The sequence below is a fragment of the Miniopterus schreibersii genome (assembly GCF_964146895.1).
Source record: "Miniopterus schreibersii genome assembly, chromosome: 10".
Taxonomy (NCBI): Eukaryota; Metazoa; Chordata; class Mammalia; order Chiroptera; family Miniopteridae; genus Miniopterus; species Miniopterus schreibersii.
Genome location: NC_138110.1, coordinates 67,912,838 through 67,938,450, shown reverse-complemented (window position 1 = coordinate 67,938,450; position 25,613 = coordinate 67,912,838). Strand labels below are relative to the sequence as shown.

At 38.5% G+C, this 25,613-nt stretch overlaps 1 protein-coding gene across 2 annotated transcripts in view; it reads right to left on the bottom strand.

Moving 5' to 3' along the window:
• Positions 1–25,613, bottom strand: part of PLCB1 (phospholipase C beta 1) — a 532,520-nt gene that overhangs the window by 149,397 nt on the left and 357,510 nt on the right. For both annotated transcript variants that reach the window (XM_081149520.1, XM_081149519.1), the window contains exons 4-9: positions 24,267–24,404; positions 14,319–14,398; positions 12,534–12,587; positions 11,381–11,456; positions 4,138–4,238; positions 2,732–2,898 (exon numbers count right to left, since the gene is read on the bottom strand). In XM_081149520.1, coding sequence (XP_081005646.1) covers positions 2,732–2,898; positions 4,138–4,238; positions 11,381–11,456; positions 12,534–12,587; positions 14,319–14,398; positions 24,267–24,404 — 616 coding nt within the window. The remainder of the gene's footprint in view (positions 1–2,731; positions 2,899–4,137; positions 4,239–11,380; positions 11,457–12,533; positions 12,588–14,318; positions 14,399–24,266; positions 24,405–25,613) is intronic.

Sequence of the window (25,613 nt, the reverse complement as noted above, 5' to 3'; positions counted from 1 at the left end):
CCTTAGCATTTAGGCTTCTGGCCACATTACAATTTTTTCATTCAATTTTATGCTACCTTTTACGTAAAACATATGAAATGCATATAGAAACTAAATATTAGCACAAGCCAACTTTGTGTGTTATTTATTTGTTTAACACCTACTTTAAAATAGGTTTCTTTATATCAGAGAGTACATGTATACTTACATTACTATATATTATGTATGTATATTATTCCTAGCATTTTTATTAAATATAGGTAAATATAAAAGTGCTGTCTCAGATGAATGAGACTGATACTGTGTTTCAATTTACTAATGCTTGGGCACATTTGAAGAAATAGTAAAACTTAAAGCAGCAGAAAAAAAATTATAATGCAATATTAAACTTTCCCGCTTATTTTTTTATGTGCTTATTGATTAAAATGTATTCCCCAGCTGACTAACAGTTAAAAACTCTGCTTTCTTGAAGAACATCTTGGTAAAGCTTTTGACATCAAAGCCTTGGTTTGCTGCTTTGCGAAATGATAATATGCATATTAACAGTCCCATAATAAAGAGAGCTCATTTCCTTGCTCTTCACTCACCATAAAGAAGTTAAATAATACTTCCTGAAATTGTACTTTGTTGGATTTAAGAAGACACAAAAAAGAGTTCCTGAAAAGATCTAAAGTCAAACTGCAAAATCAAATTAAAAAATCAATTTTCATTTTTGGAAAAAAGTATTTCAAACTCTTAGTTACTAAAGAATTAACCTCTAGCCAAACAATGTCTTATTCCTACCAATAAGGATTTCAAAATCATTATCCTGCTCACTGTGAAATAACAGCTGACACAATTAAAAAAACAAACTTCTCTAATCTTCGTTCCTATAAACAGAACCAAAGCACCAAACAAAAGGACCTGGTGTGAAAAATCTCAAGTTCATCTTCTTATTGGAGTTTTTGGGATGAGAAATGAATTCTGTGATTAACAAAAAGCACATCAAAACTAACACGGAAGCTTCATGATGAATCCTATAAAGTTTTAGAAAAATAGTGCTGCTATTTTAAATAGACCTGAATTGTGTGTGCTTGTTGTGATTATAGAATTCATACCTGGTACGGCTATAAGATGGCACTAAATACTCTTGCAAATGCTTAAGAGACATCATCTTAATTTTCAATAGGTCTAAATTGGTTCTTCCAGGATTCCAGATTATTCAGCAACCTGTCATAATTTTTTCCTTTGTAGCCTCTATTTTCCAAGTCATCAGAGTTGATGTATGGGACATCATATGCCACCTGGAGCATGAGCTGTCAGCAGTGTGGTGTGAAGGGAGGGGAAGAGGGCAGGTTTCAGGTTCTGAGGTGCCTCATTCGTTTCACAAAAGCCTTTTGTTTTCCTAGTGTCATAGCTAATGGTTTTTTACAAGTCTTGTTGGATCTGCTATACACTGTTAGTTATTGTTGGTGAAGTTGGATTTAAGAAAGGAACTGTCAAGCTATTCAGGAGAAATCGCCAAGGAGGCTCTCTCTGCTAAATGACAAGGAGAAATGCCATCTTTGTGGCTCCAGGGAAGAAAGGGTGTCATATCTAAATAAGATCAGAGGGGCAGGCCTGGCAGTGCCAACATATACTGTTGGGCCAGTTGTTTTCTTTGACTGACTTTGGCAACAATAAAAATGATAACAACAACAAAGGCGAAGTGCTCAACCAAGAAAATAAACACTAAACAATGTCATCTATAAACTCCTATCTAATAGCATGTAAGATAAAATTAATTATAAGATTTTAATTTATATTTAATAAATACTTCTAATTTTTCATTTAGAGGACGAGTTCTAGAATAAATACAATGGGCTGAAAAAATTTTTAATCTATTTTTATGATAACCATTCTTATTAATGACTATTCGGCTTGCTAGAGCTATTTGTTACTTATAAATTACCTGTATATTAACATGCAATTTATTTCTTCTTAATAGTTGGTTAATTGTACTTCTTTTCTCTCCGTGTGGAATATCTAGGAGTTTACAATAGCATCAGTGATAACACACCAGGTTTTTCAGTGAAGATATCGCAGTCCTGATGAAGCCTGGGCTTAGTGGTAAAGACATAGCTGAAGATCCTTTTCAGGGACAGTGATGCTGCTACATGTAACTGAAAATTCTTGGCAATTAAGTCATCATGGGCAATTAAGTCATCCCGATCTGATTTTGGCAATTCATTTCTCCCAAATCAAAAACTTAAAACATTTCTTAATAACTTCCAGGCAACTCACAGCTGTCTTTCTGAAATCAGTTTTTAGACTAACTGTTTTTTTCCTACAAATATTATTATTTTACATAGAAAGTCAAATTTTTATAATGTTTTCCCAAGTGGAAAAAATTGTCATTGGCGTGAGCTAGAATAAGATGAGGGTCTAATCTTTTCAGTTTTAGAGATTTAGAAGAATCTGTTGGTCACTTTTCAGAACATCTAAAAACAGACCCTAAATGGCAACCTGTGAGGTGGTGAATTTCCTGTCTAAGAAAGATGCATTCAGTCACTAAGTAAATTTGGAACAAAACAAGTGATTAGACATCTAAAAAATGTTACATGTATGCATATATATAACAACAACAAAAATCACATAGCAAAGTAAAAAAAAATCTGCTTTGGATTGAACTACCAGTCACTTAAGACAGAAAAGAAAGCAGGTATACAAGTGTGTGACCCATTCACAGTGAGAAACCAGAGCTTCGCTATGCTGAGAGACAAAGTCAACTGACCTTTCTTGGCGAGGCTAGTGTTGGGTTCATACTTCTCAATCAATACTTGGACTTGCTCTTGCTTTAAAGGAGGGTAAAGTATTTCATTTAGCCGGGGATCTCGCTGCTTGAGGTTGATGAAATCCATCATCTGATCAACGGTAAGATATGGCTTGCTTTTGGCACCACTAAACACAATTAAAAATCATAAATTAAAATGTTTTCCCATCAAGTCTCATTAGTATATTTGGATTTAGCTACAGAGAAACCAAACGCTGCCATTCCTGGTAAAAGCATGTTATACTGAAACTCCCATCTTTCCCTAAAGACACTGTGCTGCTCCACCCCAGTTGCTACATCTCTATGGGCTACAAATAAGTTTCCCAATCACTGTCACTAAGTCCTAATTCCCTTGAATAGTACCAAATGCATGAGAAAATCCACAGGAGGAAAACACTGCATCTTGTGTGTAAAGATGCACCCGTCTAAACTGAGCAGGTATGGGTTGTTTTTTGATTACGATGCTGAACTTCTGGGTAAGTCATCAAATTCCCATAACCTGATTAACCATTTAGATACGTAATTATTACTCATCACTAAAAAAGTAAACAATCTGTTTAAGCACATTTTTCTTTTCATTAAAGTTACATTTCAGCAATAGTCTATAAACTCTTCAACATAGTGTGATTCAAACTTCACATTTGAACCCTGTTGAACCCAAAGTAAAGTTCAATGGTGCAAATATTGCACATGTTCAATAAATAGCTGATGAACATCAGCACCTGAGTACATCTGATGTCATTCTCAGCAGCACTGCCTGTCTTCCATATGAAGAAATCCTTACTGTATTTATCAATTTTGAATTGATTGCCTGTCATCAAGTAGATTCAGTACACCATAAAAGTAAACTGCTGCTTTCCCACATTTACCTTGGTGTTTTGGTTTGTTTCTTTTTTTTTTTTTCATTCATTTAAAAATATTAATACCTATATGATTTCTAACATGAAAGCAAATAATTTTCAGCTGGGAGCTGGAAGAGTTCTTAGTAACCCTCACTTCTCATTTCACTAACGCTGTTCAGAGAGGGAGATGGCCAGTTCCCAGCTCAGAGTTCTTTCTGCAGCATGAATCTGTCACCACGAAGCCGCCTCTATTCTAGCCGGAATCTTCAAACTACACGGAGCCCCCTGAGGATACTGAAACAGCTGCACCCAGCAACAAGCCACAGCAAACTTCCACTCAGTAAAGGCACTGATTGCACCTCAGGGGTGGGGGTGCATGACTGTCCCCAAGAATTACAAGGAAGCACTGCTGGGAGCCAGTGCGCAAGAGGTGCCCCCTCTCCCTCCCTCTAAGGCTCCAAATTCTGCCCGGGCAGCCTGAGGCCCACCGAAGCCGGGAAAGTGGGTGAAGCTGTGTCTTCTTACAATTCAGAAAAGATGTTATCAATTTCAGGCCGAGGGCAAAGGTTGTTCAGGAAAACTCGGTACACTTCTGGAGTGAAATCTTCTTGAGGTATCGAATCGTTCTGGGAAATAAAACAACAGGATCAGTTAATGGTCTTTTTCTTTGTCTCTCTCTCCTTCCCCCCCTTCCCCCATTTTCCTCTATGCCTTCTCTCCCTCCCTCCTTCCTTCATCTTTTCATCTAAGAGTTCAGGGTAAACATTCAGAAGGCATTTATGAGTCCAGCTGTGGGCTCCATTTGAACAATGTTGCTTTTTTATTATAATTTAAGCATCAGAATTTTCTTCTCCTAAAGGGATTTTTTTTGTTGGTTTTTTTTGTTTTTGTTTTTAAATATGTCTTTATTGATTTCAGAGAGAGGAAAGGAGAGGGAGAGAGAGAGAAACATCAATGATGAGAGAGTCATTGATCGAGCCCGAAACCCGGGCATGTGCCCTGACCGGGAATCGAACCCCGATCGCCTGGATCCTAGGTCAACGCTCAACCGCTGAGCCACGCCCGGCCAGGCCTAAAGGGATGTTAAGGCAATTTCTTAAGTATATTTCTAAAGTAAAGTTAGAACTAGTAAAAACAGGGCCTCTTAAGCATATTTTTTCAGCTTGCTTTTTGTTTGGTTTTAATCTTTTATACTGAGATAAAATATACTCAACATGAAATTTATCATTTTAACCATTTTAAGTGATCAGTGGCATGAACAACATTCAATTTTGTTCAAAAAAAAAATCTAAAGAACCCAGAGACAAATATCTTCAAAATGAAACGATAAATTCCGATTTTGTGTCTTTTTTCCTCCCAATAATGTTCTTTCTGTTTCAAATAATCCCGTAAGTTGTAGAACGTTTTCATAAGACAGGAACCATTATTTCTCATGGATTCCTCCTGGTCCTATTGTTTGGGAAGCAAGTCACTGACATGAAAAGTCACTTCTATGACTTATTTTTCTGTGTAGTCGGGCTGCCATGGAAACCGGAAGCAAGCACTCAGGCCTTTGTTAACAGGAAGGACATTCTTTATGCCGCTTTCCTACTTCAGGTATGTGTTTATATGAGTATTTTTATTTTCAAGCCCTTACACCAAAGAAAACACCCTTCCTTTTACCATATTCATGGGTTTTGCAGTGTACTTTTACAGAAGTTTCTAAAAATTATTGCCTGAAATTGTACACTCCTTGCTAACAGATAAGAAAACTTAGCTCACCACTTAGCTCACTCCCATATTTTGGGAAAGAGCAAATAAAATAATATTTTCTTTACCAAATCCATTTATAGAGCACAAAAAAAAAATCTATTTTTAAAAATAGAATTTTGAGACAACCAAACACCACATGTATCGTTATACATAGCAAGATGCGTTACACCGTTAAGCTTAGTTACCTGGGCACCAATTTTGCAATCATGAGAGCAAGTGGCCAAATCCAAGAACAGTGGGAAGTTCCCTTGGGTTGTTTTATTGGTGTTTTGCCACCCATAAAATGGGGACATGACAACCTGTAAACTGGTTTCCAAAATCCCATTTGATTCACAAGATGGAAGAAATCCTTTGCCTAGATGATGAACATTTTTCAGTGTCACCCTCTCTGTGACTTAGACACCCACTCTCTTTAGGAAGCTTGGTAGACAGCTGGAAATGACCTTCTCTACTCTACATTTTGGCTGAGAGACACAGGGAAGAGAAAGATTTAAATATCAGTAGAAAGAAATAATAGCTCTGTTAACTATTTCAAGCATCTGACTTTATTGGATTCTGTGAACCCCAAGTGTGTTCTTCCATTCTCCGTACGATTTAGTTACCCAGCACACACATAAATGGTTTTTATCTAAGGACATCGATAATTGTCTTCCTTCCCTTCCTGACCTCCTCCCCCCCCCCCCCCCTTCTTGTCTTAGTTAAAATCTCTTCCTCTGGGAGCCGTTCCTTCCACCAGACAGGGGATTGTCTTCCATTCTATGATACTATCACCCCTTGCTTGTCTCTTATTTCAACACTGATTTAACAGGGCTGTGCTCCCAGCTGTACAGTTCTATTACTTGCCAGTCTGCAGATCTACACAAGCTAGGACCTGTGTTTTGCTTGTTAACTGCTCTATTTCCAAAAGTGTGTAACACTCTACAGGTGCACAATAAATATTTACTAAATGAATGAATGTAATTTATGAGAAAGGTGGAAGTTGATAGCAAGGACTTGTGTGTTGTATGTTCCACTTAGAATATCAACTAAAATCATTTACATAAGACCCCAGACACATAACTTCATAGAACCATATGCTTTAGTAAAACTCTAATTGTTTATTCACCAGCTGTGAATTAGAACTTCCTATTAAAGGGGACAAATTAATGAGATAATCTGAATAAACACAATTTATTATCATCACCACTTGGATGTTAGTGCATAGAAAAAGGAAAGCATTTCAACACGGCTGATTTTCCTTGTCTCATTTTTCTCTTGTCCAACTTGAGCAAGCCTTTAGAGTCCGTGGGTTAAAGTGGGAGAAAAAAATATTTTGGAAAATTGAATTAAAATGAGCATCACTGAAAGCTAAAGTGAAAGAGTCTAGGGGATATAGGTAGGGAAAAGCTAGGGACAATTTTTAATTCCTTACATTTTGAACACGGCTGAAAATCACAAAGCTTGTTCACATGTTTTTTTTCCTGAATCTCCCGATTTGGTGAAGTGGATGGAACAGATTCATTTTGTCTTGTTTGAGCAAAGGAAGCCCCAAGGTCTGATACTCTAAAGATCATCCCCATTTTTAAGTACTCTACTGTGAACCCTTCCGGACCACACCACTTAGAGGTGACACATACTTTTCTTGTGTGTCCACAATCCACCTTTACACACCTTAATTATCACACAGTTTTACCTTCATTTTTTATATTTCTGATTTTCTACTAGACTGAGTTTTTGAGTAAAGTGACTATCTCTTATTTAATTCCTTTGTGTCCCCAGCATGATGACTGGCAAAAAGCAGGCACCTAATCAATTTTTCTTGGGTGAACTCAGAAGATAGGACCAGACCTTAGGTCTTCTGTCTTGTAGTCCAGCACTTGGTCCACCACATCATGCCTCCAACACAAAATCAGACTGTCAGTGATTATCTGTTGCTATTATTATCAGAACTTTCGGTGGGAGAATTAAAAAGGTCAGTAGAGTTGGAATCAGGCCCATTATTCCAGTAACTACAAAGTATTGGAAAACTTTAAAAAGTGGAGTTGATTCAATCCCTTCCTTGTATACAAAGAATCTCAAAAAGGAAAAGCTTTTTAAAAAACAACACCACTTGATGGTAATACTGGTGGCATTTGCATTTCCATATCCCACATGTGGTGATGACATACCCATATACCTAACACAAAATAATAAGAAAACCCCCACAGATATATGAAAAATACTCAGAGGATAAGAAGTATTTATTGAGCACTTACTGTATGCCAAGCATATGGTTCTATGAGCTTTACTTGTTTTCATTTAATCTCAAGTCTACTCTATTGGCATGGTTAGTGTCCTACTTTTACAGATAGGGACACTAAGAACTGAGAGGTCACAAAACTTGTCTAAAGTCCTTGGTGATAACTGGGGGGGGGACTATGTATGAATACAGGTAACTTGATTTCTTAAGGCACTGTGATCCAGCAACTAAATGGTCCCATCAGTTTTTATATGTGGTCTATATTTTACTTTATACATTTCTAGAACAGCTATTTAACATTCAGAAAAATGTTATTTGAAAATACATTAACTTATTGCAGCAGACTCTAATAAATCAAGAGTCCACATACAGATTTCATCTTAACAAAATTATGCATTATTTCTCAGTAAATCCAGGGTTTCAACTTATTTACAATATTTTTATTCTAAAGCTATAAATCAAAAGTTGAGTTAGCCATAGAGTGCATGAGACAGTTACAAGTAAACTATTCATAATGAAGCTTTTAATGTGTTTTTTAAAAATTTCTTTATTTATTGATTTTAGAGAGAAAGGGGGGAGAGAAAGAGAGAAGAGAGAGAGAGACTGATTAGTTGTTCTATTTATTTATGCATTCATTGGTTGATTCTTGTATGTGCCCTAACCGGGACCTTGGCATATTGGGACAACACTCTAACCAACTGAGCTACCCAGCCAAGGTCTTGATGTGGTTTGAAAATGGAATTTTGATATAAGTTATTTTAAGAATCACAGCTACAGAAATGATATTTCTGATTTACATTTGGGATGTAAGACAGGAGAAAGGCAAATCTTACAGTTATCCTGTGAGAAATTATTTTATAATTTTTACTCATGGTACCCTTTAGTAAAATTTAAGGTATTCTTTTCATCGAAAAAACACGATCTCCCTCGGTATTGCTTATATAACTAGAGGAAACGTTTTTATTTATAAGAAACACATGGATTTATTCCATATCTTCTTCATTAAAATGCAAACACATATGCCAATGCTGTGCCAAGACTACAATCTAATTCCAAATGTCACTGAGCTGTTTTCAAGTTAATAAGCTTAAATCAAAGGTAATTTGGTGCAAGTAAACTATTTTCAGTGCTCAGAAAGTTTGTGGGTAAAGTGGCAATTTTCTGAATATGCAAAGGTCTTCAAAGGTTTCACTGGAAAATGTGTTTGGATTATTAATAGAAGGACAGTAATTGCTTTGTCTCTCTTTTTAGATACAGTACTAGTTTTTAACAATTAAGGTAACTTGGACAAGGAACTGTAATCTCTACAGGAGTACCCTCTAAAAGAATGTGTTATTCCAATGGTGTTGGCCGGGACACAAGTTCAAGTGCATTAATTATCCCTAACAATGTGCACAAAGATAATGTTTAAAAAATCTCAACAGGATATCCACTGCGTTTCTGGTAATGTGTCTATTTACAGAACACAATTAAATCTAGTCTGAATGACTGGCGGCTATGAAACGAGGTTCCAGATACGCAGTGCTCTCTGCCATTTACAGAACTTTTCTTTCTGTGTAGCATTTAGAACATCTCTTGTCAGTCTATCCAGAATCTTTTTTGCTAATTGGTGCATATTTTCTAGAGCCACTGTTCTGTAGATAGGAAATTACAACAAGGGTTTAAAATACAAGCAGTTTGCAGAAGCATTTATTTCCTAGCTCTGGAGCTCTTTGCTCTTTAGATCTTTTAAAACATTCGATTTCTATGACTCTTCCAAGTGGAGCAAACTTTACTATGAATAGTGATCTTTCACAACTTTATGATGGAGGTTGATTAAATTTTTAAAAAATCTCCAATTTGTTTTCAGAAAATTGTCATAACATTTAATTTACTAAAGATAGATATGTTTTTCAATTTAAATATGACTCCTGTTATTTGAATCTCATTTTCCTTTTGAAATGTCTCCAGTTGACTTTGGTCTGAAAGCATGACATAGCGGGTTGTAAAAACTCTATTTATATTTATTGACTGAATTTTCACAATCCAATTGTTTAGAAAATTGCAATTTAGGGAGAATTGATTGAGAGGTTTCACTTTCTATTCAGTTTCATTTTTTACTCCTTTCCCTTAGCTAGATATTTAGAATAATAACTTAAAATCTTTGATTATTCTATTTCACAAATGTTATCCAGTAAAGGTAAAATCAGGAGCAATTACAGAGGACGAAAATTCCTTGTTCCTCTTTCTAAATGAATCTCTCCCACTTTCTTGTTTGTGCTTAAATGCAGTGTTCTTTTTCCAGTTACTCAAACTGGTCCGTTCTTTGCAGCCTCAGGGCTTTGCCCACACTGTTTCCTTTTTCTGGAACGAGCTTCCCTCGCTCTCACTGGCAGCCCTCCAATCCTTCTGCTCCTAGAATCCCCCCCAAATTACACGTGTCAGTCGAGGTGCTTGACTAGCACCCCAGACTCCATGGTCCCTGAATCCCAGGACTTCATTCTGTTCCAAGTTCTCGGTGCTTGAAGGCACAGAAAGAGTGCAGGAAGCATTTGTTAAGTTAACGACAGGGCCTTAACAGTTATTTCCTTCCTACTCCGAAGCATCTCATGAAAGAGCAACAATAAACAAGTTTGCCCGTTTTACTTTGCTTAGTAAAGTGAAGGCTGAAATGTGTGGGAGCCTCTCCCCAGCTCTGCCCCGTGTTTTCAGCATCAGCGTCTGTCTCCACCTCCAGCAGGAAACTGGGGGCGGAATGAGTGGCACTCTTGTTTCTTCTTGATTTCTGTTACCTACCAAAGTGGTTATTAAACTTAACTTTCCTAAAAAGTAAGTCCAACAAGAAATGGCCAGTGACTCTGATAGGCACTCAGACTTTTTCATTTTTTATCATAAGTTTAAGAATGGCTCTCCAGCTTCATTCAGGGCAACCTGAGCACTGCCAGTGTGCTGTAGAGGCTCAAAGGTTCTCCTACCATATAAGCATCATCCTTGGGAAAGTGCATGCTTGTTGCTTAGATACCAGGATAAAAATAATGTGTTACAGAAAGGAGGGTTCTGCATATAGCACAAGAAAAAGACTTTCTGCAATCGACTCATTTCTCCAAGAAACGATAGTGAATCATTTCGGAGCCAGGGATGTAGAAATGTATTGAAATGAATGCAAAGTACTGTAGTTTAGGTGGTTAACATATATTGAGCGCCTTGAATATTTGGGCAGAAAAAGAGCATATTACAAGCTTGTCCTCTCATCTGTTTTCCCACCATATGAGCAAAGTAGGCGGTCTCCAAACTGTGTTGATCCTGCATCCCTCTCAGCAAAAACTTTTTTTAGTAGAGCCCTGCAGAGCATGTAACCATATTTCTTTATAAATGTACTGCTATACTAATTGATTATTAACTTATAACTCTTAAAACTAGAAATTTGAAAAGGGTGAGATAAGATGAAATTCATATTTCAAATATCTTTCTAATCATAACCATAATGATTAGCTGATATCTAAAGGGACACCAAGGAAAGATTATTAAGAAGTTTAAATTCTTGATAATGTTAATATTTTTTGGCCAATACACTTTTATATGAGATAGTTTTTATTTTATTTATAAAGATCAAGGGTCTTTCTAGATTTAAATGTTCAAATAAGGGGTGTGAAAGAAAATATAACTCCAGAGACCTCACATATTGTAAATATTAACATATAAGTCCTGTGGTTTTCTTAATTAAAATACATGTTTGGGGAGCATTGGGGCAAGCTATACTTTAGTATAATTACTCAAAGCTGTATAGTAGAGCTAATTTTAAAAAGGCAACATGCTCACCCTTGAAGATGGAAGACTACAAGCCTCTAAAGCGGTTTCAACTCGTTTCCGGTCAGCTGAAAACAAGCGGTAGATGCTGCAAAGTAAAAGCACAACACGTGAGAGGCGTCTGAAAGGCGCATGGATCACAGCGCTTGTAGGTGACACCAACTGAAAACACTCCATAGAATCAACCTCTTTGTCATTCAGCTTTCAAGTACTGGAAGCTCCCCATTGCTCCATGCATTTGCACATGTTCTGAAAGATCGATGCGTGTGCTTTTTATAATCAGTGTCTAATATAAAATCAGTATTTTGAGATAATGTTGATGAGCCAATTAAAAGACATTGCAGTAAATAGTCTCTAATATTAAGCCCTAAAATAAATATCCTTCCCAACTCTGTCCCTTTGCTGCTACTCATTGCTCTAAAGATGTATGTTGTTAATATTATTAATAATAATTCATTATTTAACTTTTATATTAACAGAAGCCCACTGGTAGCTAGTAAGTCAAAGGTTAAAGATGTTTGGATAAATATGGTCCAAAGATGTATTTATTTTGTCAGTAGTTTGGCTTTTAAAAATATACCTTAAGTACTGGGTGATTTAACATAATAATTTGGACTTATCGATTCTATTGAAGCATTTAGAAAATCTAGTGTCTGGAACCTCCTAGTCCCACAGGGAATATGACGGGGTTGAGTTGTCACTGTCTCCTTTAGAAGGGATTTCACGCCTCAGTTTTTCTTCTTGATCCTGGCCGCCTCATCTTCTCTTTTCCCTGCCTGCCTTCTATTGACATTTGAGTTTGCAACCCCTGCGTTCAGGTCAGTGTCATCTTGGTAGAAAGAGACACGGTGGTCACCCAATTTCCATTCCTAAAACAGTTCTTCATCTCAGATAATCTTTTGGGTTACCAGCAAGACGCCCTCCACCCCCTCCACCCTTTCTTGCTTTGGTGTTTCTTGAGAACAAGGCCACAGAAAGGGGAAGCCCAGGAAACCTCTCTGAGGAACCAGCTGCCCTGATGCGAGCCTGCGCGCGAGGGAGGCCGGGGTGACCACGCATTGCCATGCTCCCAGTTGGGCCAGTGGAGAACCAAAGAGGGTCATGGCATGGATCCAAATCTTTGAGAAAAAGAAAACAAAAACTAGGAAATGCTCACGCGGCTTACTTTTTGAGAGGAATACGCCCTTCTGGAGTGACTTGCAGCTTAAGTTTAGTATAGCTGTTGGAGAAGCAGAAAAACAATGTTTAATTTTTAAAAGTGAATAAAATACATTGGAAAAGGTCTCATGCACATGCGCAGTTCGCTAAATTTTCACAAGCTGTTCGAGTCTCTGCAGTTGGCACCCAGATCAAGAAGTAGAACATTAGCATACTAGTAACATCCCAGAAGCCCCTCTCCACCCCCTTCGAGAATCTACTCCCCCAAAGGGAACCATGATCCTGACTTTAAACAACACAGGTCATTTTTGCCTGTTTTTGCACTGTACGTAAATGGAGTCACATTCTTTTATGTCTGGTTTCTTTCTCTCAATATTGTTTTTGAGATCCATCCATGTTATGCTTATGTAGTAGATCATTCGCTCTCATTGCTGTATAGTATTCCCTTGTGTGAGGATAACACTTGTATTTATCTCTCCAACTGCTTCTGGACATACGGATACAGAGATGAAGCAGCAGGATTTGGGACTACCACTTCAAGGAACTGCACATGGTATGACCCAGCAGTCTCATATTTAGTTGTACATGCAATAGAAATACTCATCACGTGTTCATCAAAAGACATGTTCTATAATGTCCATAGCTGCTATTCATCGGGACACACCTATCTGAAACAGACATTTGCAATAGGTAATAAATGATTAGCCAAAAGATGTTTTCCCAGCTCTATAACATGCTATGCTTCAGATAAAACATGTATCTCTGTGTCACCTTCCACTAACATTGCCTGGCACAAAAGATGTTCAAGAAACGTCTGTTAGATAAGGGATGCTAACATCAAAGATGGTAAAGAGAAAAGCTAGGAAGAAAGAGGTATGGAAGGAGGTATGTATGAAGGGTCGAATTCAAGGTGACAACTAACGAGATGAGACGATGGGACGGGATTTAACTGAAGACCTGACTCAAACTAAAATGTATTCATACAAGAGTAAGCGAGACATGTGGGCTGGAGTCTTAGGTCTGGAATGATGGGCGTGCCTGACAGAAGAAGAAAGAGAGAAAGTTATTAAATAAAATAGGACCACCTAGAAATATTTCCACTTGTGGTTTTGATTTCGTGGCTCCCCATCTCTTGGACATCCACAGCTTACAAAATGAACACACCAATTCGCTGCTGCTTGTCTGGCAGAAATGACTGTTTTCCCCAGTCAAATGCTTTTCAGAAAGACTGCTGTAATTCTAGAGTGATTGGGTAATACTGATTTGCTTTTCTTTCCTGTTTCTTAATAATCACTGGCTGCCATTGTCTACAAGGGCAGGAATCAGGACATTAGCCTATTGATTTAAGTGGTCAGAGAAGTTATTGTGGCATCTATCAGAGATCTAAGAATCTGGACAAATGAGTACCATATGATGTTCACTCTCTTCCTCAGATTAATAATTGATATGACATAGGCAAATGGAGAAGCAGATGACTATCTGAAATTAATAATTTTTGGTTCTGAGCACAGATGCCAGGATTTGGAAATGTCTCTTTGTTGTGTGTCAAAGGCATTGACATTCAGGGGAGCTCAAGGTAACACGGATGCGCAGTTCAACGAAGAGAGTGATCTTTCTTGGAAGTCTTCCAATTTTAAACAGTGGAGGAATCAGTTCTCTAACAAATCCCAAAGGGAAATTTATGTTTATCGACGTGAGAAGCCAGTGTAGCACAAACAAAAGACTCACACAAGAGAAAGGAAACTGACTCAGAAGAAGAAACACCCTTAGCAATAAAATTAGAGCTACTTACGCTTTTTCCAGAAATGCGTCCCTGGACATGTTATGGGCCAGCAGGTTTGTTGCCAAACTGAAAACCTCATTTGTCCATTCCTGGAAAATGTAAATCACACTTCCATTAGCTGAAATACCGTACAGTCATTAGACACATGTTTAACTAGGCTACCAGGAAGAAAAATTAGTTCAATGTGTATGCCTAAGGTTTTTTTCCCCTTCTTTTTTTCGTAAAAATGACATAATTAAATTCAAATCCCCGAGTGACTATTCCTCTTCTAAGGAAATGTTCTTTACACATAAATAAATTTTTTCTGCTTTTTAAAAATCCCCACTGATAGGAAACTGCTATGTTGCCTTTCAATAACTAAACACTTTCCCCTAGTTTCCTTGCATTATAAAAAGATAAAGAGTTATAGAAAAGTGTAAAATATAGTCAAATATATTTTCAACACACATGCAAACGGAAATCTTCCCACTTTACAACTCAAGCTAAAGCAGCTATACCAAGGATCTTTAAATGTTAATTACACTCCTAGAAGGTCTCTAAACCAGATGCAGTCACAATGTCATACAGTATCCATTACTCTCCCTCCCCGAACTCTGTCAATCCTTCACTTCTTCCTAATCTTAATCCCTGCCTCACACCATTCACTGGTGATCTCACTTGGTTTTCAAGAAAATGGAAAAGAGCAAACCTGCAAATAAAGTTGAAGTTCTATTCTGGATGATAATTTTGAACACCCAATTAACATTCTAGGCCAAAAAAGAAAGTTCTCTAAGAGATGACATAAGATCTAAGTAACCTAATTATCCAATATTATTGCTGAATTGGCTTTCTCCTCAATGAAATCCTGTTTTTCAGTTCAGGATTATTCAGTTCGTCCTAATCTTTTTATTTCTACTATTGTTTCTTGGTCTTTTAAAAAAATTATTTATTAATTTCAGAGAGAAGAAGGAAGAGGGAGAGAGAGAGACAGAAACATCAATGATGAGAGTCATTGATCGCCTGCCTCCTGCACGCTCCCTGCTGGGGACTGATCCCACAATCCTGGGCATGTGCCCTGACTGGGAATTGAACCTCAGTCTCCTGGATCCTAGGTTGATGCTCAAACGCTGAGCCATGCCAGCCAGGCGGTGTTTTGTTTTTTGTCTCCTGACTTAAGATACTGAGAATATGCCATCATGTAATAAAGTAACATTTGAGGTGGGACTTGAGGAATGGGAGCAGAGAGTGATGGAGAAGGGAACAGGGCATTCTAAGAAGAGCTAGTTGGGGGGGGAAAGAGATGTAAGCACACATGGCAGGACTTAGAGTGAATGGGGAGTGGCCTAATATAAATTGGAAAAGAAAGGGGGAGTTGTAACAAAATAAGTAAAATAGAGGGCAGAGAACAAACAGCATTTAATAATGTCTATTCAGGTATCTGAAGATAATTTAGCCAAAGAATGTAATATCACCAAAGGCCATATATATATATATATATATATATTTTTTTTTTTTTTTTAAGGATGTGAGATGAGGAGACTATAGCCTAGACTGTGTGTTAGGGAGATTATCTGCCTGCCATGTCAAAAATGGATTTGAGGCTGAGAAAGAAATAGGAGGAATTCAATCAGGAAGTTGTAATAGTCCAGGTGAGAAGCACAACAGCTTTGAACTCTACACTGTTGGTGGGGGACTTGGGAGAAACAGAGGAGAACTGTGAGTGAAGCCAAATAACTGACCACCAAACTTGATGTAGACCCAGAACATCATAAAAATAACTTTTTAATAGCTTTAAAATAAAATTCCCTCAAATCAAATCTTAAACTAAGAGTAATAACTACTGGCACTGATTTTTAAAGTATGATTCTGGTTTAATATTTTCTGGGCTAAGGTTCAAATTTTAGGTATTTCTAGCTCTCTGGCAACTTTATGCATTGGTAAAAGTATTTATAATTGATGGCAATGTACCATTTTGTACGCATCCTGGGGGCCAATCCCATACCAGAAATAGGTAGTGAAGGCACTATAAAGAGTTAGAGAGATTTAACTGGTTCTGACCTTTTGGTTGAAAGCTAAGGCCTGCATTATATCAGTCCAATGGAAGTACAGGGTGGGGCGAAAGTAGGTTTACATTGGTGAGTACACGAAACAGAGTCTATTCTTGTATTATTATTTATTTATTAATTAATGTATTTTCCATACGAACAACAGTAAACCTACTTTCCCCCCATCCTATAATGTGAACTACATTTACTTTTCTAGTAGCCACATTTAAAAAAGTAAAAAGAAACGGGAAACTAATTTTAATTATATATTTTATTTAACCCAATATTTTAAAAATATTATAGATCATTGAATCAACATAAAAGTTACCGATATACTTTACATTCTTTTTATGTGCCACGTCTTTGGAATGAGGAGCGCATTTTACACTTATAGCTCACCTCATCTGCACTGGCAACCTTTCAAGTGCTCAATAACCACACATGTGGCTGGTGGCTGGTGGCTGTGGCTGCCACATTGGTCAGTGCAGGTATTCTAGGTCCTTTGCTCTTTCTGTGGACCCTTTATGAAGCCAGCTGTAGGAGAGCATCTTCACCACCTTCACTGCACAGCCACAGTTAATTCATTAAGAAAGTAGAGCACAATTTGTTTCATCACATTCTCAGAATGTAACCATCTAAATTCCCAAGTGTGGAATTCCTAGAATCCATTGGCCTCCTGGAATCTTTTGAGATACACAAGAGATCTGATCCAGGCTGGTCAAAGATTCAGGAAAAAAAGCAGTCACCAAGAGAACTTTGGAAATAATCCAACTCTTGGCTCAGTGCTGATCTCTGGCTATACCACACTGAGCTAAAACAGCATGTATCTTACTTTAGGTTCCCTAGCAGCAGATCTGGAGACAAGGATTCATGAGTCATGGTTTATTATTTTATTTGCCTGCAAAGTGAGTAGATAAAGATTAGAATAATGCTTCCTAAACCAGGTCCTGGAACACCTTGTTACTCAAAATGTTGTTGCCCATTTGTTGCTGAGTAATAGGTTTATTACAAAGTGTCCCCTGCAGTATTATAGGAAAGTGAGCAGGGCTGAGATGGCAAGAAGGCAGAAGAGATACCAAGCAAACTCAGGCAGATGGTAAGTTTGGCTTAATTCTTGCCGCACCTCAAGGCCAGTTTTCTGATCAGGGGCAAGGGACCGTGTGCCTGTTCATCTTGGTTAGGACAGCTGGAGGGGATGGAAACCCCTAGGTACTTCCTGCTTTCCTTGATAGCAGCCAAAAAGAGTTCCAGCATCCAGAGAGAGCCGCCAGCAAAGAGACACAGGTGCTAGTTGTTGGGAGGGAAAGTCCACTGAGGTGGCGTGTCTGAAAATGGCAAAGGAATTAGAGGGGATATGGGCAGAGTGTCGCTAGAACCTGATAGAGCAGGATAACATATTTCAAGACTTGTGGGTGCCAGCAGTAGCTATGTTATGTAAGTAGGGGATCTTCAACCAAAGCCTTGGGAAAATTGGTTCACATATATCATATACGTATGTTTCAGAGCAGTGCTTCTTAAACTTTCACGTGCACACAAATCACCTGGGTCTTGTTGAAACACAGATGCGGATTCAGGACGTCTGGGAAGGGGGCAGAGAATCTGTATTTCCTACAAGCTCCCCAGTGAGATCTATGTGGGACCATACCACGGAGTAGCAAAATTCTGGAGTCAACTGGCAGCACTGATCAAACGTTTGTTAGAAATGTAGGCTCCACACCAGATCTTCTCACTTGGCATCTGCATTTTTTTTTCATGAAACACTTATATTTTTATGAATATTAAAATCTGAGCATACTGCTGGGCCAGCGACATTTTGAATAGCAAGATTATCCCAGGACCTGGTTTAGGAAGCATTACTCTAATCTTTTTCTATTCACTTTGCAGGCAAATAAATAACTTTGGTTATTAGTTTTAGAATAACCATAAGCCCTTAAGGCTGCATTAAGAACAACTCAGCTAAGGAGATGCAACCGGAGAAGCTCACAGGAGCCTCTGTTCATCTTGAGATTATGACATGCTTTCCAGCAGGGTAGACAGATTGGACCCTGCCAGAGCCCCATCAGTCCAGTGCTGGGTCCTAGTTAGTTTGGCATTAGAAGGACAGCTTCTTTTTTAATCAGGAGGGTTTGTTTCCTATTTTCAGAGAAAAAGTTCTGATGATTGTCACCAAGCTCGGCTCAGCCCCTGCTATTTAAACCCTGAAGCGCCATAAGTGACGTTTCCTGCCTTGAGATCCATCTCTTCTCATAAAAGGGATGAGAGACCCGAACTAGAGAAAACAGATCTAAAGATCAACTTCATGGAGTTTCACGCGGAGTTTAAATGGGCCTGGCTGAATACTGCACCTGGGAGGTCATTTCTGCAATTACCTGCCCTCGCCCACCCAGGTGCTGGTGCAGGTAATGAGATGTCAGTCTCTTCACCTTAAGAGAGATCAAGTTTTCCTACCATGTCACAAAGTTAATGTATTTTCATTTCTAATGTTATTTAAATTCCACCTGTCTTGGCACAGGATTTATGTGTTTGCTTAATGCTACTAAAATTATTTCACAATTCTCAGTTACCCTCCTAGGTACTGTCTGAGTGTTTGCTGTGCCCTAAACTAAGATCTTTGCATCCAGTATTGTAATTAATTCTTACAACAATTTTCTAGGAGGTAGGTACTGTTCTTAGCTTCATTTTACAGGGGAGGATTCAGTTTCATAGCACTTATAAAACTTCTGTCCTCAGAGCTCATAAAAGTCACAGTTTGGGATTAGAACACTTGTTTCATGGGCTCCAAAATTTATGCTCTTGGATCCATGCTTCAGTCATTTTGTCCTAGAGAATTTTAGGGTTGCCGATACATATAATTCAATAAGATAAAAAGGTAAGTAAATCCACTTAATTGCTTTCTGTATAAAACACCGATTTAGCACTTACTCTAGGCTAGGCACTGTTCTAAGCATTTTTTAAATAATGAACTCATTTAATCCTTATAGCCACCCTATGAGATACAGTCCATTATTACCATCCCGTTTTACAAACGGTAGAGGAGAAATGTCAGGAGAAACGATAAGATGGACAGAGGAGGCAGGGGAGCCACAAAATGCAGGTCTTGTAAAGAGAGATTCAATCATAACACGGTTCTCACTTCCCCTCGATCCGCAGGCTCAGCAGGAGGCAGTTCAACAGGGTTCCTGGTTCTCAGAGCAGAAGGTTCGCCATTGGCCATTCACACCTCTTAACTTTCATCCTAACATATGACTGCAAAGGGTGTACAGACGAAGACAGAGTCTTCTGGAAGAAATATCATTCTCGCGGGTCTTCCTGTTTCCCCTTGTGCTGGCTCAGGTTATCTTTAATATTTTAATGAATTAATTTTATCTTTTATTCAGCTTTACATAATCTGGTATACATAAAAATACAGACAGAAGTGTAACTAACACAGATCTAAGTTTAACAAATGTCAGCGTTTTGCCATATTTGTTTTAATACTTTTAAAAAAATGTATGTCCTAAAGAAGTTGCAGAGCAGATTGATTCTATGCTGTGCTTCTCCCTGACTCCATTCTTCTCCCTCTCCCCAGAAGCAAGCTCCCTTTGGAAAGGCAGATATCAGTACCACCTACTTTCATGTAGAATTATGAGGAGAAGGGTAGAGATCGGGGTTCAGCAAACTAAGGCCTGAGGGCTCAACGCAGCCCCCTGCCCGTTTTCCTAAATGAAGTTTTGCGGGATCACAGCCACGCCCGTTCAGGAGGGGATGCACTGCCTACGGCTGCTTTCGCGCCGCAGTGGCAGAGTCGAGCAGCTGCAACTGAGACTCCAAAAGTGCAAAATATTTACTATCTGGACTGTGACAGAAAAGGTTTGTCACTCCCTGGTAGGGGACCCATGTATGTTTAAAATACTACATAGATTATATCATACTGTATGTATCCTTTGGCTAACGGATATTTGCAACCAACATGTCTTTAAGCTGTGTCTTTGCTTCTGCATGTGGAGCTACTTAACTGATTTAAAAACAAAAATGTTTTTATTGATTTCAGAGAGAGGAAGGGAGAGGGAGAGAGAGACAGAAACATCAATGATGAGAGAGAGTCATCGATGGGCTGCATCCCGCACACAACCCGGGCACGGGCCCTGACGGGCAATCGAACTATGATCTCCTGGTTCATGGGTCCACACTCATCCACTGAGTCACGCCAGCCATGCTTAATTGACTTTAACCACTACACTATTCCACTGTAGGAATGTATAACTCATTCATCCATATTTTCATTGATGAACATTCATTGTCTTTTCCTTCAGAAATGTTTGTTTGCAGAATCATACTTCCTGTTGCCTGAGGCACATCTAAGGGGTTCTCTAGGATGAATATCCTGATGAATTCTTAGAATCCATGCACCTTCCTAGTACCAAATGCTGCTGCTTGCTCACCAAAGTAGCAAGGACACTGTGCTTTCCTATGGGTAGTGATCAGGAGCTTCAGTGTCAGGGCCTAGGGCAGTAATGTCAGGAATGTAGGCACACTTTATGCTTTGCTTCATGTTTTCGACGGCACTGTGAAGGGCTGTTGCCTGACTATCTTTCCCCAGATAAAAGAAACTCCGCGGTGCTAAATGGTACCCGGGTGGCCCTAGGAAGTGTTCACATGCCTGCAAGTGCAGTGTAGAAGATGCAGATCTTAAAATGCCCAGGGACCCACATTTTGGGCTAATTTGGAGAGGTGTTGGGTCTAGTACTTCCTTCATTCTCTTTCAACACCTCTTGACATTCCCCTGCCCAATGGGAAATGTTTAATGTGGTGAAATCAAGTTCAAATGCATGTTAAGAGAATTCTTCAAAGGGAAAATTTTACACCCCCACCCCCAAAGAGCAACGTCCACGGCACAGAGTGAAAGAAAGAGGCAGATGTTTTGCTTTGGCTAAGTTTCCATGATGAGAGGTGATCAGCTACATTGTGGTGAGTCTCAGGTGTGTTTTGAGCACCAGCTGAGGAGACACCCGCCGCTCCCTCCAGCGAGTTTGCTGAATCGCTGCTCATTTGTACAACCGAGAATTGAGTGCCCGCATATGAAACCCCAAAGGTTCATTTCTGTGGCTTTTGTGTCAGTCTGCTATCTTTTTGAAATGTTTTTTATCAAAAGCCTGGTGTCACTTTTGTGAAAACACTTGCTATTATGTCTTCTGAGCCTAGCAGTATCGACGCCAATTATTACGTTGGTTGAATCTGCAAGAGTGCTGTGTGCTATAGAAAACAAGTGTATGTAAGCAGGGTCTGCAATTATAATTGAAACCATTATTTATTTTTTTTTAAAAACAATCCTATTTGAAGAGATTAGATGAGGAAAATATTTTAAAAGAAAAAAAAAATCCAGCTAATTTCTTTAGGGTCAAGTGGAAAGAAAGGAGCAATCACCATTTCTTGGGAGTTAAATGGTGCTGCTTGTTCATTAAATAAAATGAGTCTCACAAAATTAAAACTGTATCCCTTGACAATTAGTTAGTAAACTACATATAGGTACTTCTTTATTAACTTGTAACTTAACATATGGAATTCTGCTAAAATGTAATTTTTCTCATTTGGAAATCCATTTGTTTTAAATTAAGTTTAAGAATGCCTCCTGTGGCCCGGCCGGGTGTGGCTCAGAGGTTGAGCATTGACCTAGGATCCAGATCTTGGTTGGATTCCCGGTCAGGGCACATGCCTGGGTTGTGGGCTGGATCCACAGTCAGGGGCCTGCAGGAGGCAGCCGATCAATGACTGTCTCATCATTGATGTTAAAGAACACCTGTGTTTATTTTAAACACCCCCCCCCCTTTTTTTTTTTTTGCAAGCTACAGTTTTCCCATTCAGAAGGGGCCTTGGCTCTTGGTAAGTAACTCTATCTGGTTAGTCTTTCCTCTCCTATGAAAACTGTTCCTTACTTTAACTCTGATTACCTCACGTTTGGTAATCCGCACTGCCTACGGAGGCTACCAAAGGGGTACAGAGAGTTAAATGAGTTAATGAGCCGGAATCCCTTTATAAACAATTTCTTCTGGAGATGTCTGACTTTCAGAAAAGCTCAGGCTTCTGTCAGGAATTCTACATAATGAGAGGAGCTGTTTCCTTTGCCTCAGGCACTACACAAGGTATCATGTACATTGGCCCTGGAGATTAAAGGTGTGATGTTACAAGACAATGCTGAGAATTAAAAGGATGGGAAATATGTTTTCAGAATAAAATGGTGTTTGAATATCTTAACCTTTTGGCTGAGCAGTTTTAGTGGGGGAAAATACCCTGTAGAATATCACAGCCAGGGAAAGCAGAACACACTCTGTAGCTTAGTTAATTGTACTAGGAACATCAAGTAGCTCCTAGAAAAATGTCTTTAGAGGCAGTCCTGGTGGGGAATATTACAGGGCTCAGAAATCAAAACCTCTGAAGAAAATTAGTGGGTGGGAACCCACAGAGAGGAGGAAATTGAATACGTTTAAACATAACTGCATAAAGATTTAATGCAATATAAGATATGCAGATTGGTTTGTAATATAAATTATATATTCACTCAGTAAGAGCCTCTCTGTCACTTACTGAATGTTTTAAATTGAAAGTTAGTGAATCTTATGAATTGATTATTTTAAAAATGAAATATGTTTGCCTTTGGGGAAAGGTATTTAAAAATATTTTGCAAATACTTAGTATTTATCTAAATTCATCCATTCATCCATATACTGAGAAATGAGGTATATCCGACTCAACATGTGACTACCAGGATACCAGAGTAAGAGCTATTACGGGGCAAGTACAATGCTGTCACACAGAAACTCTTTCATTCATCTGAAGTGTCTCCAAGCATAAATTATGATATACAGCAAATGGGTGACTCAGTTCTTAAAGAGGGAAAATCTATTAGGTTTGCAACAGTCTTGGAGAGTAGTTTCTAAAGACCTCAGGGTATTGAACTGGTTGGCATGTTAGTCATTACATTATAGGACTTGAGGTTGATGTTATAAAAATGTTGAGATAAACCTACACCTTAATCACTAAAGAATCAGAGGTCGGGTCAGTACATCCGGTGTAGCTCAGAAAATCGTCAGGGCACCAGCCTGGCGTGACCCTGTGGTTGGGATCCGTGATGTGAGAAGCTCCATAACGGCATAGATATGATATGTAGACTTCAAGGTATTCTTAGATTCATATCCTTAACTCTTGCAGGAAATTGTCTGAAGGGCAAGGATCATCACTAGTATCCTATAAACATGGATAAAGAAATCTCTTCTTTCAACATGGTCCTTTCAATGCTCTTTTAAAGGCAATTCATCATTTTTAGAGAAAGTATAGAACCTGAGTCCAAGGTTCCCAAGAGTTCTCAACTTCTTGTTTATATTGCCAGTATTCTTGTTGTTTCTATATGCATCTGAAAGGCTCACTATTTTAATAGATTAGCAACTTCTTAATGGAGAAACCATGTCCAGTTCCTCTTGGTAGGCCATAACTGAGTGAATATTCTTTATTATTAAAAATTTTTACTAAAAATTTTATTTTTTCATTCTTTCTCATACTAGTTGAGCAGCTACTATGTGCATGGTCATGGGCTAGTTGCTACACAAGGTAAAAAAATGTTACAAAGCTTGGAAAAGAGATAGGGTAGGAAGTGGCATGAGGTGAGAGAGAGAGAATGAATTGGGATAAAGATGTTTAGGTAAAATGGAATGTGGTTTTACTTATATTTCCTTTTGCAAATTTATTGTATCAACTGCCTTATTCTTAATGAAAAAATGTCCATAATTCTAAGTAGATGCCACTACTTGAAAGTGTTTGATGACACTTCTAACTGGGCAGCTAAATTATTTTAAGATGGAGTTTTAACACGTTAAATATGACAAAGTCTTTCACTGGCATCGGTACAGTATCACAAGAATTCAGATCAAGGTGACAGCTTCAAAGCTTCTATCCGCCATACCTTGGCCACTTCTTCTTGGAAAGCCACGAGGTTCAAATAGGAGATGTTAACTAAGTCGGGCCCATACACCACCGTTATCATGCGATGTTCCAGACGTCCGATGTTCCCCACATCCAGAAGTTCACGTAGTTTGGGGTCCTGGATAATAAATGTTAAAAACAGTCTATAACTAGAGGTTCCAACATGGTAGCATAATTTCAAGACAATTAGAGCTAGAACGCCTTTGAAGCAAAGCTGACTTTTATTTTTACTAAAAAATGTTATGAGTTGTAGTCCCTTGACCCCCAGTAAAGCCTAGAGAGGTGAAGTACCTAGACCAGAGGTCGTGGAGAGAGAATTTCTGGCCCAAGACTTCTGGTCTTCATGGCATTATGCGAAGTAAAATAAGTCAGGCAGAGAAAGACACACACTGGGTGTTATCACTTATATGTGGATGCTTAAGAAATCTAACTCATAGAAACAGAGCGCACTGGCATTTGGACACAGAAAACTGCAGTCCTTTCCAAGCAAAGTTGCATTCTTTGGAACATCCTAAATGAGGATTCCTTGAGGATGCAGTGCTGCTGGAAAAAGGAAATTTCCAAACCTTTCAAATTCAAACTAAGACCTGGTTCAGTCAGCGTGGCTGAATTTATTTTCCTTTCATTGGACAAGCCTTTAAGGAAAAGAGAAGTCCATGCCGAAAATTAGCATCAAATCAATCACTTGGCGAATTGGCAGCAAGCTTCTGAGTAAGGAATTAAGTTGAATTCTCATTTTTTTAGCTAAATGCTAGGCCAGCAGGGCTGGATTACTTAGGCTGGTGATTCTGGTCTCCCTTCTGAGGTTTTTACATGCAGCATCCTTACCAAGAGCGAACTTTAAAGAATGAAAACAAACAAAACCTTCCCAGCTGAGCTATTTGATTTGGTGCCACTAATTTGCTCTTTAGTTAATAAAACTTTCTTCTTGGTTTGGCTGCCTGAAGAGGAACACTTTCAGGTAAGTTATGAAGAGAGAAAAGTCCCAGTTCACAGCTGTGCCCGATATAACTGAAACTAGCACTCAACTAACGAGTTGAAAACTTATCAAGTACATCAGGCCTCCTAGAAAGATCAAATGCTATGGCAAAAACACACATCAATTTGCATGACCTAGAAAAGTGAAAAACTTATTAGGTAAATAAACAATAATAACAACGAGGGGACATTTTTAGCATTCTAGCATTAATGAAAGATCCCAAAAGAATGCACAAGAAGAATGGACCTCTGTGGAGGTTAATTAAAGAATGACACCAGCTGCTCTTTGAAATGACTAATTGCATCACAGTGTTTGACCACCACCAAGGGAAGGTCAGAAGAGAAAATA